The sequence below is a fragment of the Opisthorchis viverrini genome (genome assembly GCF_000715545.1).
Source record: "Opisthorchis viverrini unplaced genomic scaffold opera_v5_367, whole genome shotgun sequence".
NCBI classification, from domain to species: Eukaryota; Metazoa; Platyhelminthes; class Trematoda; order Opisthorchiida; family Opisthorchiidae; genus Opisthorchis; species Opisthorchis viverrini.
The window spans coordinates 43,940-61,833 of NW_008752027.1; the positions used below are offsets into that span (position 1 = coordinate 43,940).

The 17,894-nt window shown below is 45.2% G+C and overlaps 1 protein-coding gene across 1 annotated transcript in view; it reads left to right on the forward strand.

Annotated features, from left to right (window-relative positions):
- Window positions 1–17,894, forward strand: part of T265_10452 (hypothetical protein) — a gene marked incomplete at both ends in the record, with an annotated part of 157,053 nt that overhangs the window by 15,707 nt on the left and 123,452 nt on the right. The window contains 3 exons of the mRNA XM_009176827.1: window positions 914–1,875; window positions 6,216–6,775; window positions 9,079–9,194. Coding sequence (XP_009175091.1) covers window positions 914–1,875; window positions 6,216–6,775; window positions 9,079–9,194 — 1,638 coding nt within the window. The remainder of the gene's footprint in view (window positions 1–913; window positions 1,876–6,215; window positions 6,776–9,078; window positions 9,195–17,894) is intronic.

The window sequence follows — 17,894 nt, forward strand, 5'->3', positions numbered from 1 at the left end:
CAAATATAGACCTGTTCGAGTGGAGCAGCTTCATTCTTGATTATCAGTTTAACACAGTGTATTATTCTCTGCCCGTGGTTTTCTTTCGTAACTCGGCAGGGCGTGGAGCTACAATCAAAACGGTCTGCGTGTTTTGTATATCCGTTTAGATGGCATATTGTTCTCAATGTTCGGTTGTAGACTAGGGTGATTGTGCGAGCGAAATGAGCTTCATATAGTCGCGAGAGAATAATGATGAATAAGTTTGAAAACCGCTTTTCTTGTCCATAATGTTTCCGCTGAATGCTCACATAAGGAAACCGAGCGAAACGAATGTTGAAAATTCCACAACTTCAATAGCCACAGGAGAGCTTACTATGAAAAGCGAGCGTCTTAAAAAACAAATCAGCTGATGTGACCGCGGTTTTTGTGTTGTGTTTCTTTCTAAAATACGTGTTCCATCATTTTATCTCTCGTCGGAGACAAGAGTGCTGAAGAGGACGGAAATTTCAGCGATTGATATTTTCCACAGAATGGCTGTACTGCTCCAGTTTATCTGGTCAAATCAGGATGCTCATGACTCGCTCTGCATATTTGGGTTCAAGCCAATCCAGATGGATGATCAACTTGCCTCGTAGTTGCGACTGACACGGCTGGTGCTTCTTATTGCTGAAGTTTTGACACATGCTAGCTCTTCGTGAGGCTTAAATGATGTGTGCATCCTGTTTGAGCTAGTTTTGAAGTAAGATCCATTGGTTTGAACAAGAGATCTTGCCGCTAGTCGGTTTAATCTCTTGTTAAAACTAAACCTAGTGAGTTTCTAGTTCTATGATTTTTGTTCCTTAAAAAAGGCCTCCTCCGTGGGTCAAAGCATGAGTCTGTCATAGATGCATGTGTTGATAGTCTCTGGCTCACCATTCTGTTTTGTTTGCAGTCACCATCAGATCCGACGGATAATTTTTTCCGAGTCGGCGATAAGCTGGAAGCAGTTGATCGTCACAACAGCCAGCTAATCTGTCCGGCCACAATCGGTGCGGTAAATGGACAGCATATTTTTGTCAGTTTCGACGGTTGGTCTGGAGCATTTGATTACTGGACCCGATTCGACAGCCGGGAACTGTTTCCCGTAGGCTGGTGTAAACTAGCAGACTATCCACTTCAGTCACCGGGTCCGAACGCTTTGCGATCTCCCACCAATCAGTCAACCCCTGCCCCTGCTCGACCTCTAACTTCCTCTCGACCAGATCCCTTGAACACGTCATCGGAAACTCCTAGTCTATCGGGGAGTGCGAAACGACCTATTGGTACGAAACGTCTTGAAAAAAGGAATAGGTCTCACGCGGCTAAGCGTGGAGGACGACCCAATAGTCGAAGACGTGTCAAAACGTCAGCCTTGAGGCGACAGCCCATATCGGCCATTGTGCATAAGCCAGTAGTGAAGCCCGAAGTTCCTGCCTCAGATACCGTGTGGCCTTCCGAAACAGTTAAGAGGCTTACGTCCGTATCATCTCACCCCGAACTAACGGACTCCGCCGACTCCTCGATGCGTTCCATGTCATCCCCACCCACTATCCATCCCATGAATGAAGATGCGTCGGAATCTGTCCTTAATTTAAGTGTGTCTTCCTCAGATCAACCACCAGCTATTGAAGTTGCTCTTCCCATTCAGTCCGACCCTCCCCGGGTAAGGCGCATCAGCAACTCCTCAGACTGCGTTGTCCGACTTCAGGCCAAATCACCGCCCGTTCCTTCAGATCGTGCAGACTACACAAAACCAGAACACAAGTCCTGGCAAGTGGTTCCGATAAGCCCCCAGTCGCAAAGAAAAGCCCCAAAAAGGCATCGGCACTCAGTGGACAAAGCCAGTCGGTTGCGGAAGAAATTCAAACTCGTCGGGTTAGTCTTGCTTTTATTCACAGTTCGCCTGTTCCTCCTATCCGGCTGGATTTTTCCAGGATCCTGAGGTTAAGAATTTGTCACTGTTCACTGATTGTTTAGAGTACGCCAATCCTATTTGAAACTGATTATCGGATTTCCAGTTTTGGCTTTTTATTGCAAATCACCATCACGCGTTTACCCTCCAAGTCGCCTGGAAGCATCAAAAGGTAAAAGAGAATCTTTCAGCTATATCACCCTTTCGGTGTCTAGCTATCATGCCACTCGAAAGAAGTACGAGGGCTGGGATACAGCCAAGTTACCCAAGCCTAAACAGGGGACTTCGAGGTTCTAACCACGGTCAGTAAACTCGCGCTCTAACCATTGAGTGATCGTGAAGGGTATTTTTCGGGATAACTGCAAATCTTCCGGTGCCTATATTCGATTGCTCTTTGGGTCACAGTTCACTTTGTAGTTCACCTCACCACCCCTCATTTGACGGTATCGGCCTGCACTCATGAATGGGTGCCTTTTTAGCCACGGTGACTTCCTGGAAGATTGCAAGTAAATAGTGATGTGTACGTACAAGTCACTCAATCCAAATGTCCCTTTGGAGCAGGGTTTTCCTTCGATTCACACGAAACAACACTTCTGTAGCACGTTCGGATGGCTTCAACTTAAATATTGGGTACTATCAGTTCATTTAAAATATGAAGTGGAATTTTCGCTAGTCTTGTGAAATTATTCTCCCCGTGAGCTACTTATAAGTTGTTGGTAACATGAGGATACCTGCAAGTTTCTAATTGGGATTTCCTTCCGAAAAATTGCCTTGAAGATTCTCAAATCTCTTCACACTACCAGCATTAACGTTTGCCTGGACCAGTGACGGTCGTAACCGAATTTTCATAGTTTTACACATCTCATTTACCTCTTAAGCCAGTAGGAAGGCAGCCGGGCCCTTGGTTCAAGAATGGAGAAGGCCAGCTTGCATACGCTGCCTTCTCATCGCCGAGATTAGCTAAGGTCTCTGGGGCGGGATTATTTCTTACAAAATCGGAAGAACACAGACCTTGTTCACTGATTCATTGTGGAGTATCACCTAACTGATTGATTCTAATTACTATTACTTGATACTTTAGAGTTAGTTCTGCATTCCGAATTCTCTTGATTCACTTGGTGATTAATAGTCTTAGCTTCGATAATGTTGCCCAAACATTATCTATAGAGCATCAAGATTGAAGTTGAAAAAGCGCAAACTAATCCTAATCTTTTGTTCAACTCGTCTTTGTTGTGGGTCGGATGTCGCAGTGCACGTTGAATCCCACCGGCAGTAATCTTTAGCTTTCTACTGCTGACGACTTCGCTGATTTGAACCCTTTCATTGGACTCCTTCTACATTTGTTCGTTCGCATTTTGGTCTCCATTTTTCACAGGCCAGAGCTTCTCTTTGAATGAATAGTCACACTTCCATTTTGTTTCATGAGCCTTCCTATTGATTCATCTCTTTCTCCATCGACCAGTATCAACGGACATTCGGCTTTGTCCCGCAATTAGTGCAACAGCGCACGGATTGCAGTCAGTCGTTTTAATTCCGCCCATGTGACAAGGGATGAAAAGATCTGTTATCAAGTTTTTCCTGTTTGGATCAAGGTCAATAATAATGATAATAATCTCTGCTTGGGATAGCTGTTCTCTGGGTCGAGTTATTTCACCACCCTGTTGCCCGCTTACTGAGGATCAACCGGCTTTTGGATTCCTTGTGGAATGTGTGATCTGCTTGATATCGGACAGATTTTCTACGAGCGTCGAAATGCAAGAGAGTATGCAGATGTCGTCGATAGATGGCCGCTCGTTGAATAATAATTTGGGTGATGTAGCATTCTGAAGCATGCTCAGTAGCAACTTCTCTGCTGAGTTGTAAAACCTGTCATGATAGCCCATACATCTGGTTTCGGCATAAGTGTCTTTCTGTAGCTGTCACCCATAACAACCATGCCTACCTTAATTAAACAAGTTATGATGGGGTATCAACGAATAAATCTGTTTCCTAACCTTAAGTTCTAGATCTTCGTTGATCTTATACGTAGATGTGGCCAACACTGGTAGGTTTCTCTTCTTTTCCTTGAAGCCAAATTGATTAATCGTCTTAAACCAGCCCTTTGCGATCAGAGATGTCGGACGCTTCCTTGCTTCTGCCGATTTGTCGAGTTGTTTTAAACTTATTAGTGTTATAAATTTCATTGTGTTTGGTCTCCCGTACTATTCCACATCATGTGTCGCAGAATAGTGTTCAAGGTATATTTTCGAATTGTGAATGATCGTTCATTTGATGTCACCACGTGTGAGGGTCAGTGGGAATTTAGTAGAAAACACAGGTGACCGTCGATTTCACTGAAAATCAATCGGTCAATCAACTTATCAGCTATAAAGCGTGTACAATAGGCTCACTGGTTCCAGCTGCTACAGTTCCGTTCACCGGAAAGTGGGAGAGTATGGGACATACAGCCAAGCCTTGGAGGTATTGGCATGTTTGGTTAGTTCGGGAACTGCATAGCTACGGGTTGAAGACAATAGCTTTGATGCACGAACGCCATTTGCGCGATTCGTTCATTTCTGTCAGTGTCATCAGTTGAGTCCGGGGGTCCCCATCCAGTGAGCCGGCAATAGTCGACCCGATTGAGTTTACTGTTGGTGTTTTCATACTTCGTTTCCAGGTCGTTTCCACTTTTTGGTCGCATCCAATCAGCACAGGGCTAGGTGAGAAGAGGCATGTGAGGGTGGTGGTCTTTTTGGGCGCGGAGTATGTCCTAACCAGCGTAAGCTATGAAACATTAGTAATTCATCAGTAGTGGGAGAGCTCCTTCTTCCTAGGACCATCCCTATGAAACATGAGTAATTCATCAGTATTGGGAGAGTTCCTTCTTCCTAGGACCGTCTGGCGTACCTTAGCATTACTAATGCGATGTTCCCACCAGATCCGACCAGTGCTTCGGAGACACTGAGATCTTCCGTTTGTCCTGTGCTCGTAGAGGGCACGTCTCTGATCCTTAAAGCAGTATGGATTGCACCACCGCAGTGTAAACTCTGTCCTCAATAGACAAACTCACATCACAGCGGCGTCATAGGTGTCGGAGGTTGGTAAAAGCTGCCGTGGCTTTCTCGATTCTAGAAATAATCTCATCTCCAGACAATCAGCCAGAACTTATACAACTGCCCAGGTAAACACATCTATCTACCACATCGATTAGCTCATCTGCAAGCATGAGTTTTGGTCGCACCCAGGCTTGTAGCTGCACTTTGCATGTTTGAAGTACATGCCAAACCGTACAGCATTTATTTAGGTTGTTTAAAATGGTTTGCATTTGTGAGGGCAATATCGTCCGCATACTCAGTGTGTGTGAGAGAACGTCTCGGAAGCATTTCGAATCCCGAGGTTTTGTAGGCAGACAGATTCCAAGCTACACATCAATAACGGAGTTGAAGAAGAAAAGTGAGAGAGAGGGCAACCTTATCTCGCATCACTGGACGTGGTGAACTCAGGCGAAAGTTTGCCGTATATTTATACGAGCTCACAGGATTTTCCATACTAGTGCTCTCATAAGGGATATAAATTTGAATAGGACGCCTTTGATAGCCAGAGACGACCAAAGTTTCTCACGATCGACAGGGTCAAAAGCTATCCAAGAATTTTTCTCAATGTGAAGATATGTTCGATGTCTCCTCGGCGGGGCGACATCCCACCTGATTTTCACGAATCTGTCTTTCCTGATAGTGGATAATCTTAGTCAAAATACTTGTGCTTGTAACTCAAATTCGCTACATACTTCGATCCAGTTCGTTCAGCATATTCTGCGGAGATTTGCGTGTACGTGTAGCTTGTTTGTGGGGAACCCATGTGTACGCATTGTGACTTCCGGTGACAATTGTCTTTTGGAAGCGCAGTAGTTTTTTCTTCACCGTCAATCTGCAGTGTATCTCTGAGACTGGATTAATTTTAGAGAATCTCTTCTCGAGGGGTCCACCATTCTTTGAAGGTCCATACGTGTTCAGCTAATACTCTTGAAGTAAACCGCAAGTCTATTGTGGAAATCGAAGAGGGTTGATTATACAGACAATTGAGTGTTCGCACTGGTGTCAAAAGACATTATTTATCCCGTGCTGTCCTAACTTGACAAACTACTGAGTCACTCTAACACTGACAGATTATCTTGAAGTGTAAATGTATGTAGTAGTTTCATTCCTGGGCGTTTAGAACTACGTGAAATATATCACCATATTTACTCACCGTGTGCGATTGTGTAGTAAATAGTGAACGCTATTTTTGTTATACACTGTTTCCGTGGATTTTCTCCTGTCTCCAGAACATCTGAACGTCCGACCTTTACCACACTCAAAGGAGAACTCAACAAGCACTCCACATCCAAGGAAACAATTCCTACATTACGCCAAGATGAGCATTCCAACAAGACAAAACCCGAGGTTCCCCCCAGGGATGACGCTACCTCACAACGATCCACCTCACCATCATCATTACCTTTACCAAGCCTTCAGAATTCACACTCTACTCATTTTCGATCTGATCGATCGGGACAGACTCCGCTTCACCTATACTGTGGTGATTACAACGCCACTTCGCTAGCTTCGTATGAAACCAAGCCCGTAACGTATCTGCCTCCCCAGTCTGAGTCAGCCTCTTCTGGGGAACATCTGGACGACGATGTCGCCAGCAGCGTAACTCGTTCGAACGGGGTGGCGCCATCCTATACATCTGGTCTATGGTATCCATCCTCCAGGATGGAATATAACAGTTCGAAAATGTTGGATGCGCATGCGGCTTCCTCTCACGCAACTGACGATTATTCCGACGGACAAAGTTTAGCTCCCCACGTCTCTTCTTCCACCGTGTCACCTTCTTCGTTGGGTATGTACTGCACATTGCTCAAAAGTGTATTGAACATTCGGTGGAAGTTACCAGTTTAGATTATGTTGCTATATTCCATTAGTTATCAGGTGAAAAACGTCTACCTTCGAATGAAGCGTTTGACAGAAGCCGTTTTTCGGGTTCCATTTTAGAGATAGTTAATCTTCTCCACTTTCGCGTAACCAAAACTGTCGGTCTAACTTAGAGATAGTTAATCTTCTCCACTTTCGCCTAACCAAAACTGTCAGTCTAACAGATCGGTTTACATCTTCGTTGTTAGTTGTGAACAAAGCGTATTTCACCCAGGGAGAAATTTGCGATAGGTTCTCAGTAGTTTTGAAACTACTGGTGTTGACCAACAAATCCGTATCGGTTGCCAACCGACCATATGATGCGCTGGCATAGGACTGTGAATATCATTACTGTGGGTGTTGTTTGTCTGGAACACCTCACGCGTACTTCAGCATGAGAAGGACAATGAAGTGAAGTACATGTTGAATTAATTTCTATGAAAAAATAAATCGTTCAGTTGTAGCACCCTATTGAATTAATTTCTGTGGAAAAATAAATCGTTCAGCTGTAGCGGCCTTTCGGTGCCTAACTGCCATGCCAACCGAAGTTTACACGATGGCTCGTATATTGCCAGGTTGCCCAGGCCTCGACAGGTGAGGTCGAGATGCAGAGGTCAGGTTCGGACCACGGACCTTCTGGTCAGTAAATTCGCGTTCTAACCACTTGGGCCATCTCGCCATCTATGAGAGACTGGCAAATAACGAGAGTGAAGGTGTCACGATTATACGTTATACCCAATACCGAGTGACCCATATAATTTTGCAGGTTGTGTTCCTGTTCTGTGTTAATGAGCAAGCCGAAACTTTTTTGATTACACTAATCTCGTGACTGAACACGATTTACAAACCGAATCGATCGCTCACATTCACCACAAGGCCATTACTTTGTTTCCGAAGTCGGTTGTCCGTGACCTCTTTTTGGGGTCACTTATTTACTGTATTCCTCTGGAATCTGAAAGCTCGAAGTTGCGATATTTGCATTAAAAATGAAGCTGGTCTCCACCTGCACCGACGGCTAGACTACACGATTTGCGAAAACCTACACTCAGGCAGTTCACCATTAGTGTTGTGCACATGTAGTGTGGTTGAAAGTTTCCGCATGTATGTGAACAATGATCTTCGGCTGCGGTATTGTTATGTCAGCCAACTTCTGCGTTGAAGCTACAGACCTTGAAGCGAATCAGATTCTATCCACCACCCAGATTGATCGTTTCAAAGCAGATTATTACTCACTCGTTGTGCCACCTACCTGAACTTCTCCTGTTGAGCTCATGTCACAGTTGGGCACCTGACAAACATGTGGTAAAATGTATTCACCTGCGTTGGTAAGTGTGGAATGGTACGGGTGTATTTATGTGACTTGACTGGCCCTGCTTCCGGAATGAGGCGATCAGAGTATGTCGCCTTTCGTCAATTAACCCAATTGGTACTTTTTTGTTCGGTGCCATTCTGCAAAATTTGAGGAAAAGGCGGTTCGGTAGAAGTAAGTAGTCACATCTCTTTCGCTGTAAGTACGGCAGCTTCTATAACAGAATACACTACGGCATTCACATTAATGAGGGTCGGTAATGCGGCGCTCAAGACTCACCAACCTGTTTACTAAGAGATCAACGCAGTTTGCCACCAGGTGGGTCACAAGCTAAACCAGTGGCGTATTTCGTTTAGAGTTGATGAATTAACACATCCTGAAGACTCGTTAACTACGTACTCTTTGCCTAGCGGGGCACGCGATGCAGAACAATTTGTGAATCATTGTTCTACAGCAGTCTGCCGAGAGAGTTAACATCTGATAAAGAGACATCTGGCCTGCAAAAAATACCCATCTGCAAATCAATTTGGTTTTCACGGAAGACTGAAGTGAAGCTATCGTTTATGATGTCCTTCACCTGAATGTGCTGCACACAGGCCTCATGTGTCAGTCGGTGCCTGCCTGATGAGCCCCAAGTAGGGCAAAACCGGTTGTGGGCTGCCGAAGAGTAGCTTCCTTTAAGAAATTTAGCCTCTTCGGTATTGGCTTTTCCTTGAGACAGTTGTTGCTGTAAATAGTTCGAGGAGTTCATAAACTCGGTAAAGTTCTTTCAATGAGAGATCATTGGAGAAACTAAAGTTTTTGTATTCATTGTGGTAGAGTTGCCTGTTGGTGCTCTTACAACGCATTAACTTGACCGCCTAAAACGCTCTCTCATCCACCTCCCAATTTCGGGCCTCTGAGATTCACCCTCCCATTTCCAGACCTCGGACCAGGACCGTTACCCAATCCTGCCCTGTGGACCATTGATGAAGTATATCATTACCTCACAACTCGGGACCCAAGCCTGTTGGAAGTTGCACAGAAGTTCAAGCACCATGTAAGTGCTTGTTCTTTACCCAACCTTTATTGGTCACGCACGACTGACCTTAGATCTCTTTCCCATTAACGTTAGGGACGTTTTGTTTTGATAGCCATCATTGTTTTCTGTCCGTATGGCGCCGATCCCCACCTTCTAACTTTCGAATCTTGATTTGTTGAAGAATGTCCATTTTTTGTTCCACAAAATGACCCGGCGGGATTGCTTAGACAGCGGCCTATCCCTCAGTGATGTTTCTGTGGTAATTCCAGACTACTAATAAGTAGCGCGACACGGCGCTCAATTTGTGGATAGGGTGTCTGGCGTCTTCCAGAAGCCGTAGATCTCAGTTATCGCCTGCTTTTACATCCTTCTTCTCTAGGGTTCATAATCTTCCAGTCGTGGGAGATAATGTAGTTTCTGGAACCTCCGTTTATCGGGAGGTATCGTGGAGCCCAGGGGAAAGAAGCACAATCGCCTTTCCAATGCATTCTTCTAAAACATACATTCAGTTCAAATGTCTGGAGCATCTTTTGTGCATGCTGTCATTGAACTGTGGGCTTACGACAGGTCGATCCTCTTGCTCTATTGTGCGAATTTATCTGGTTCTTCAACAGGTTCTACGCGGACCGGTTGGTGACCATTTTGAGCCCATCCAAAACAGCCTCCTGGATGTGGATATTTTGGTTGGACATCATTATGTCATTCAGTTGGGATTTTACTTTCGGTGTTCTTCTGAGAAGGAGCTCCATTTTCTGAAAAATCTCATCTACCACTGATTGAAATGACCACTTGATCCAAAGCTTTTGTTTAAGACCGTTTAAGTTAAGTTCGGGCCTTTGACCATGAACCGTGCGCAGAAAGTACCGCAGTTCAATAAACCATATAACCGCGACGATGTACCTGATACCTCTCTATTCGTCGCTGGTGTATTTTGAAATTCGCAATCAAAAGCATCCTTCGCGACACTTTGTTGGTGTTAGTTGTTGTCCGAGCGCTTATATCCCGAATTTTGTTGTGATTTAGTAATTTCAGTACTTTCAGCTTTCACTACCGCGGTTAAACCATATAACCGTGACGATGTACCTGATACCTCTCTATTCGTCGCTGGTGTATTTTGAAATTCGCAATCAAAAGCATCCTTCGCGACACTTTGTTGGTGTTAGTTGTTGTCTGAGCGCTTATATCCCGAATTTTGTTGTGATTTAGTAATTTCAGTACTTTCAGCTTTCACATATCCACCTTTCTAACAAAGTACAAGCAGACAATCCATGTGAGAGGTAACACGTACTGGACTAGTTGCACTCTGCTCTATAGGACTTGAATCAGAATTTCCCCTCCCTTCGACAGCCGCCGGTAAAACCACGGGACCTCGCCGTGCCCTTGTTTTTCCAAGCAGACGCTTTCTCTGTGTTTCGAGCCCTCTGATGATTGTGCAGAATAATCCTCCCTTTTTATCTCCACTATTTTCAGTGTTACTTCATTCCTGTTGGTTAGCACATTTGCTTTTACCTTTGTTTCTCTTACTCCTTCCTACAGGAAATCGATGGTCAGGCACTCCTGCTTCTCAATATGGAATCTTTGCGAAACTATTTACAGGTTAAATTGGGTCCGGCTCTCAAAGTGGACCATTTGATCTCACGTATCAAACGCGGTTTACTTTAATGCGCACCGGAGCAAGACTCATTTCGATTAATTACACAGACACATTCACAATAACGCTATTTTTCTACATGACTCCACCCACAACCAAACGAGATGTCTTCATTGGATTCATGCTTGTAATCACTCTCGTGCCATGTCTCATTGGCAAAACCCTCACCATTATCTACTTTTAACACCTTTAGATTGTTATTTCTTACCTTTTTTATATTGTTCACGTCACTCAGCTTCGCATCCTTTGAGCAGGAAGGAAATAGACAATTTGTGTATTTTTTTCTACCCTTACCCAAGCCATCCCGTTTGTTCCACCTGATCTCGTAGAATTCATGATTTATTTGGTCCGTTTTCTCTCACATCGTATTTTTCAGGGATATATCCCGTCCAAATGCAGTTATCCTAATCCTTGCTATCTATTTGATGCTATCCACAGTTCCCCGTTTTCAACCATGTCTTCACGCCGATTCGTCTTAACTCCTTATCTTTATATGTACTGAAACAGTAAGACTTGACATTAATACACGCTTTAAAGTCATTTTGTGACTGAAATTTCACACTTGTTTGGCGAAAACTAAGTGCCAAACAGACTACGCGGACTGGGACACAATGCCCCTCCCCCGGGGTTTCGGACGATAAGTGAGGGGGAGGTTATAAGAAGTCCTGACCCTGACGATGTCCTATACCGAACCCATCAATTTGTTCAAGTCTGCACATTTGTCTTTTAATCATAGAGGTGAATAGAAGCCAAGCGACCCAAATCATGCGAACAAGTTCAGGACGAACACCGAGCCAAACTTCAGATTGGTAGGGTTGTGTGTGAGCACTCGGGCCACTCGCACACACGCTTGTCTACATCAGCTGGAAGCTGTGAATGAAGCGACCACGACAACCCAGTCCTAGGCACGCACGCAGAAGCCCGTGGTTACCAAATGTGAACATGAGATTATGTGACGTCATCCCACACATGCACACTCTGGTGCCCGCATGCTTGTCCAGAAAGACAGGCAAACTGTTTCGGGCTTGATTTTCGCCGAACCTGACTCAAGGAGTGGACATTTTTGGAGGACAGTAAGCTCGTTGTGGTTTAAACGGTCGCTCTTCCTGTAAAGGCCATAGACAGGTTGAAGAACGTAGAATGCTTTACTCACCATAGAGACTTATCAGGCTTAGAACATAGTGACCAAGGCATGACAATTCAGCAATACGCTCATTGTGCGGTATCATACAGATGATTTAGAAGGCTATCTCATGAACGCGGACAGTCAACTTGAAACAAGTAGTGGCACAAACCCGAGCGAATCGGGGTGTCCGAGGAGCTGGAGGGATTTTGAAAGTCATAACTTGAGTGTTACAACATAACGTGCATGAGGAAAAAGCTTAACGTTGGTTGTCTGAGACACAGCAATTCAAGACCCATGATTCACCAGTGACAGTAGTATGAGGCATGACTGGGTTGGAAGAGCCCCTTGAAAGTAGGTGCTAAAAATTTGGATAGTGGTCCTGCAACACCTGAACTAAGGTCGTACGGAGGGGGGTTAGAAACAGCGGTTTTTGTAGGCTTCAGATGAGAAAGATGTACTACTTGAAGGCACCTTATGCACTGAAGTTAAGTATTCATGAGTGCAGTGGTCAGATAAAACTAGAAATTCCCAAGTACATGCGTCTGGGCTTAAGCACACCTAGGGGTTGTGGAATAATGTTTTGGATACCACGACCAAGGTGGGATTACACCGGTGAATGACCCACAGATGACTTAAGTAGTTGGGACCTCATGAAAACACGCGTCTGATCCACCGCCTACAGAATGGCCGGTCAGGAGCGCACAACCTTGGCCACGTGATATTTTTTGGTTAATGGAAACCAAAAGAACCATTCGTAGACATTCAGTGCTTCGTGTGGTTGCAGGATATTTCTGGTTATCAGTTGACGTCACATACTTCTTACGTTGAAACGAGACGTCGTCGAAACTGCCCTGGACGTACCGTTCTGCCCGGTTGGCAAAATCCCGGTTGCATGACGCATCATCAAGTAACCGCCTTCTTGCGCAAACAGAAGCAAATTTCATTAACGAAGTCACACTTGTACGTCGGGAGCTGCTGCGGGTCGTGGAAAGCGCACATTCTGACCATAAGTAAGCAGGACCATGGTGTACATAAAAGAACATCAAACGTCGTGTGAATGCACCAGGCTCCCCCAGATGGCAGTCTAGCCTGGGCACCAACGTACGCCTAGTACAACCATGCCCAGGAAATCAAGGGAAATTAGGGATATGATCTCATCCCACGGATAGTTATCAAGAGGGCCTAATGGAGTCTTGACCCGCAGATGGAATCGCTCCAGTAATTCCACTGAAAGCGCATGATGTAGTCTTACGTTCAGATCTACTGCTCAGCGCACCCATGAAGTCGAAAGCTTGGGGAAAATATAATCCCCGTTTTCAGATGACGGTAACATGGCATCCATAGCGGGCAACTTATTGCACTAGTACAGCATTAATGACAGGATTAGCGGAGCTGTCCACCAATGGGACTGCCTGTTTCCAACCCTGACACATGTTACGATGTGCTGATAATACTACTGTTTACTTCCAAGTGGTGGGTGGCATATTGTTAGCGAAGATCAGGTTACAGGCGGAATAAAAGAATGAGTGGCAGGAGTTGTGGGTACAGAAGATCGCGCAGAAAAAGGACAGTATTATAAAAATGGGCATAATCCGATGTCGACGGGGTAACCCCCAAACCGCCACAGGGAAGGAAGCACAGTAACTACTTTTTTGGCGAACATATCGAGAGGAAGCAAGATTAGGTCGTTAGAAGTTGAAGATGGCGGGCCAAAATAAAACTGGGGAGGGCAAAACAAGAGGCTCCGTGCTTGACACACAACAAGAAGAGTGTAAACGGTGGAAAATGAGGAACCAGAACATCAGATCTGTTGAATCAGCAAAGTTGGCGTCATCCAGCCGGTCTAATTGAAGAAAAACCGCTGAGGCCTTGTGGTCTTGATCTGTTGGACTTATGATCAGGGTCACAAAATGGGAATGGGATGTGTTTGGATTAGTAATACGGATAAGTAGCAGGAAGCTTGGAAGCACAGTGTACAGAGAAACTGTAGGAACTCACTGGTCTCGTTGTCATAGTGGATTCGGTTGTGGAAGCTCATTGAAAGAATGAGCCGGTGCTAACACACAACACTAACGCGAACTGTACAGAAAGTTGGTGACTTTATGGGGACCACTGGCTGAAAGCCCACTATATGGTTAGCTTTGAACGAAAGGTTTAGCGTACTAGAATGAATGCGCTCCGGAGACGGCGGGGGTTAAGGGAAGTGTATGCTCTTTTTTTCAAGTGAGGTAATGAGTGGGAGAGAGAGTACGCGCAAGAGTAAGAGGAGAGTGGATGCAGGTGTGCCATCAAACAGATAATACCAGTACTATGCCATCATTGCACTGGCAAACTTTGGTTTTCGGACAGCCCCATAAAGGAGGTCATTTTTGAGGCCATTGGGCTGGGATTTGCAAGTGGGTGAGCAGCGGGTTCAGGGTAATAAGAACCACATTCTTGTTCGTACTTATAAGATTGTTTACAGGAACGATAAATCTGCTCTAATATGCTGAACAACTGGATTCCAACGAGCTGTTCGTGGTGAATGGGCTCTCAGCTTCATGGCCTGTTAATACCGGAAAGCAACGTCACATCATGCTCCGTGAGCGAGGCTGATTCGTGGTGTCAAACGACTTTTCAAGAAGCTAAAAATGACGAAATTGCAATTGGGCGACCGCAAGTTTTATCATGAACTGCACGAGAAATTATGGCTCCAGAAAATTGTGTGGGCTTGCAAGATGCGTTAACAACGATGAAGAACCACTCGTTCTTCGCGTCAGCGGAGATGGCCAACGAGATGTGGCTCTCTTCATACATAGTCCTTTTGTTGCGTGCTAAAAGTTGGCACAGAAAGCATGCGCAGTTTAACGGATTATTAGGCGCATTTTCTTCCTTATTACTCCCATGAACTTCCGTGAGCGTCAAACCGCTCCTTGATTACACCAACCAAGTTGTCAGCTCAGGGCGCAAGAAAGACAACCTTTTTAAGCATGCCCAACAGAACGTGTTTGCACGCCTCGATTACATTGATTATCAATCGCATCTTGCGGTGCTTAACCCCTTTCCCCTAGAGTGCCGTCGCCTCTGTGGAGACCTAATCCTTACTTATGTGCTGTTTGAAAAAGTTTGTCCAACAAGCCTTCCACCGTTGACCTGGCCAACATGCGACGGGTTTTCAAGATCGCAACGCACAACTTTATTAGGTAAATTTCGTCTCATTTCTGGTAGCTGCTGCGTGGAATAGCCCTCCTTCGACAGTTATCCACGTTACATCTAGTACTCAGTTCAACTCACTTTTGCATGCCTTTGTAGCTGATCTTAGTGTCCAGGGCTGGGGACTTAAAGAGCAGTGCTACACTCTTCTTTGGTTGTGCTTTTCAGCTGAACAGCGGTAGCTGAACGACAAAAAACCCGACCCATAATGTTTGGGCGAAAGTCTGAATTTTGTGCATGAATCCCTGGACCCACGAGCGTCACGGGGGCGTGTCAGCGCCCATCTCAACCTACACAGGGACTTGGCTGAAACCACTGCTTTGCGTAGAGCCTTCTAGTGATTAGCACATAACCGTCAGTTCAACGACCTGCTGACCAGTAAAATCTGGTTTTCGAGGCTCTGGTAGATATACTGCTCCGCTCAGTTATTGGCACCACGTATGATGATGTGGCCGTAAATCGTCGGTCACCCTGTTGTCTCCCTCCTCTTGATAGAGGTTGTATGTCATCCTTGTTTTTATGGTGCCCACCCACCGGCTTCACCAGCATCGGTTTTATGTGAGCACCGAGGTTTGTTCACAGAAGCACAGTCGTGAAAGGACTCTTATCGAAGAGAGCGAGCCAATAATAACGCTCATGGCGGAATGCAAACAGTAAACGGAATCGTTGACTTTGTGAGGAAGAAAACTCGAAAGTGCATCCAGACGGATGAATCCGAGGGAAATGTTAAGTAGATTAGAACGGAGCTGTTACAAAAGTGGTTGGAGTCAGGTAAGCGCTTTGTATTTGCAGCTGAGGTTCCGTGAGAGCATGCAGGCACGGTCCAGAAGATGGATAGAATAAGTGCAAATGTGTCCTCAGAATTGGCGCACCAGTGCTGTGCCATCAATGCACTGACATTTTTTGGTTTCTGGACAGCCCGGTTGTGGAAATAGAGTTTGGGCCAAACAGATGGATAAATAATTCTGTGGGCAGCGAGATTTCAACGGGATCCACGTACGTAAAGCAATCGCTATGAAGAGCCACGAGTACGTTTGGTTCAGTTGGAGGTCTGTGTGGATATAAGAGGCAGAGTGAACATGGATCATGCTGGGAGTTTGAAGCAGCTACTGTCCAAGATAAAACCAAATGGCCTACTTTCCAACTTGTAGCGAGCACGTTAGTTGGGGTGCGATTGGGCTGTTATAATATGAACTTGGCGGGTAACAAGACACTGGGTAAGAAAGCAAAACCAAGGATGTATATTCATCAGTTGATAAGTAATTGTGGACTGTGAAAAACAACAAGGCCATTGCAGTGGGTCATGGGCTGTTGGCTTTGAGTGACTTTATGCGTTTGAGTAAGTGGTCCTGGTTACCAAAAAGACAAACAGGGTTGAAGAGACCGAGAAATTGAAACTTGAGACGAATGGCAGGTTTTGTTTCAAAAACATGGTTTAAACTGATGCTCAGTGGATTTTTTCGTATCACTGTGGGCGAGTTTTCTGGTTTAAAGGATAGTTGCGGCAGCAAGTCAGCGCAAATGCACAGGGTCAAATGAGCAGCTTAAGTAAAATTGTTGTACTCATGGAAGGGACAAACCAAAATCCAGGATGCTTATGTCCGAACAGTGAGTACAGCAGGTTGGAGGAAGCATATCCTAAAGGTATATAGGGATGACCAAACACCTTGTTCGTAGTTGCAATTGAGTTGCTAGCTGGAGAGAAGCAATTATCGGGAGTGGGAAGAAAACATTTGCGGGAGTGACATTGGCCTGAGTATGGCCGTGCCGTTCCATCATTGCACTGATATATTTCGGTTCCAGGACAGCTCCTAACGTACTATGTGTTTGCTGCGTTTGGGACAGACGAGGGGAAAGATAAAGATAGAGTCAGGCGCACCTGGGGCCGCGGGACATTTCGATTTAGTTTGCAGTCCTCGTGGGCGTAATCCGGGGAAAAGCCAGAGTTAACGGCGGTTTGTCGGGGTTTCGGAACAGCTAGCGCTGACGTTTGCAGTATACGCTATATACACGACAGGGAACCATTTGGGGGTGAGGAGAGAATGGGATGAGATCCGTAAAGCCTCGTGCATGTCAAGAAGTATCGGGTATCATAGTCCACTGACAGAAAACAACGTAAGGTTAGTTTCAGTTTGGGTAGTGACAGCAAGCTGATAAATGGGACAGGATAAAGGTGGATTTGAAGTTGCAGGTTACCACGTGAGCTTGGTAGTGAGGTAAGAAATAGGGTCACTGATCATTGAGTCGCTGATGTCAGTTCTAAGCAGCGAATGCCATGTGGAGCCACAAGTGTCACAGTGGTACCTTTAAGATAATCCACAATCGTTTTACAGAAGAAAGGACGGTTGTTCTTCCCCCGTAATCCATAGTATGCCAAATAAATGACAACGGAGACGGGAATGCTTTTATACCAGAGGATATGCCAAGCGTAAAGTCATAAACTTGCTATAAATTTCACAGATCCAGCAAAAACCAAGTGTGCCCCCAGTGTTCAAATAAAACGCCACTACATCTTCCCAGATTACTTGACTCGCATGTTGACAAGTCTTTCTAATCGGCTTTAAAGCTTTACACAATATACATTTTTACAGTCTGTAAATAACTTCCCTGCCGGTGAAGTCGCAGCCGGCCGTACTTAATAGCCAATTACCCCCTGATCTTTATACTTCGGTTCCAAATAGCCTCAGGTTTACGACAGTTTAACTAGTGGATGGAAGTAAATAAATAAATAAGATCGGAAGAGCGTCGT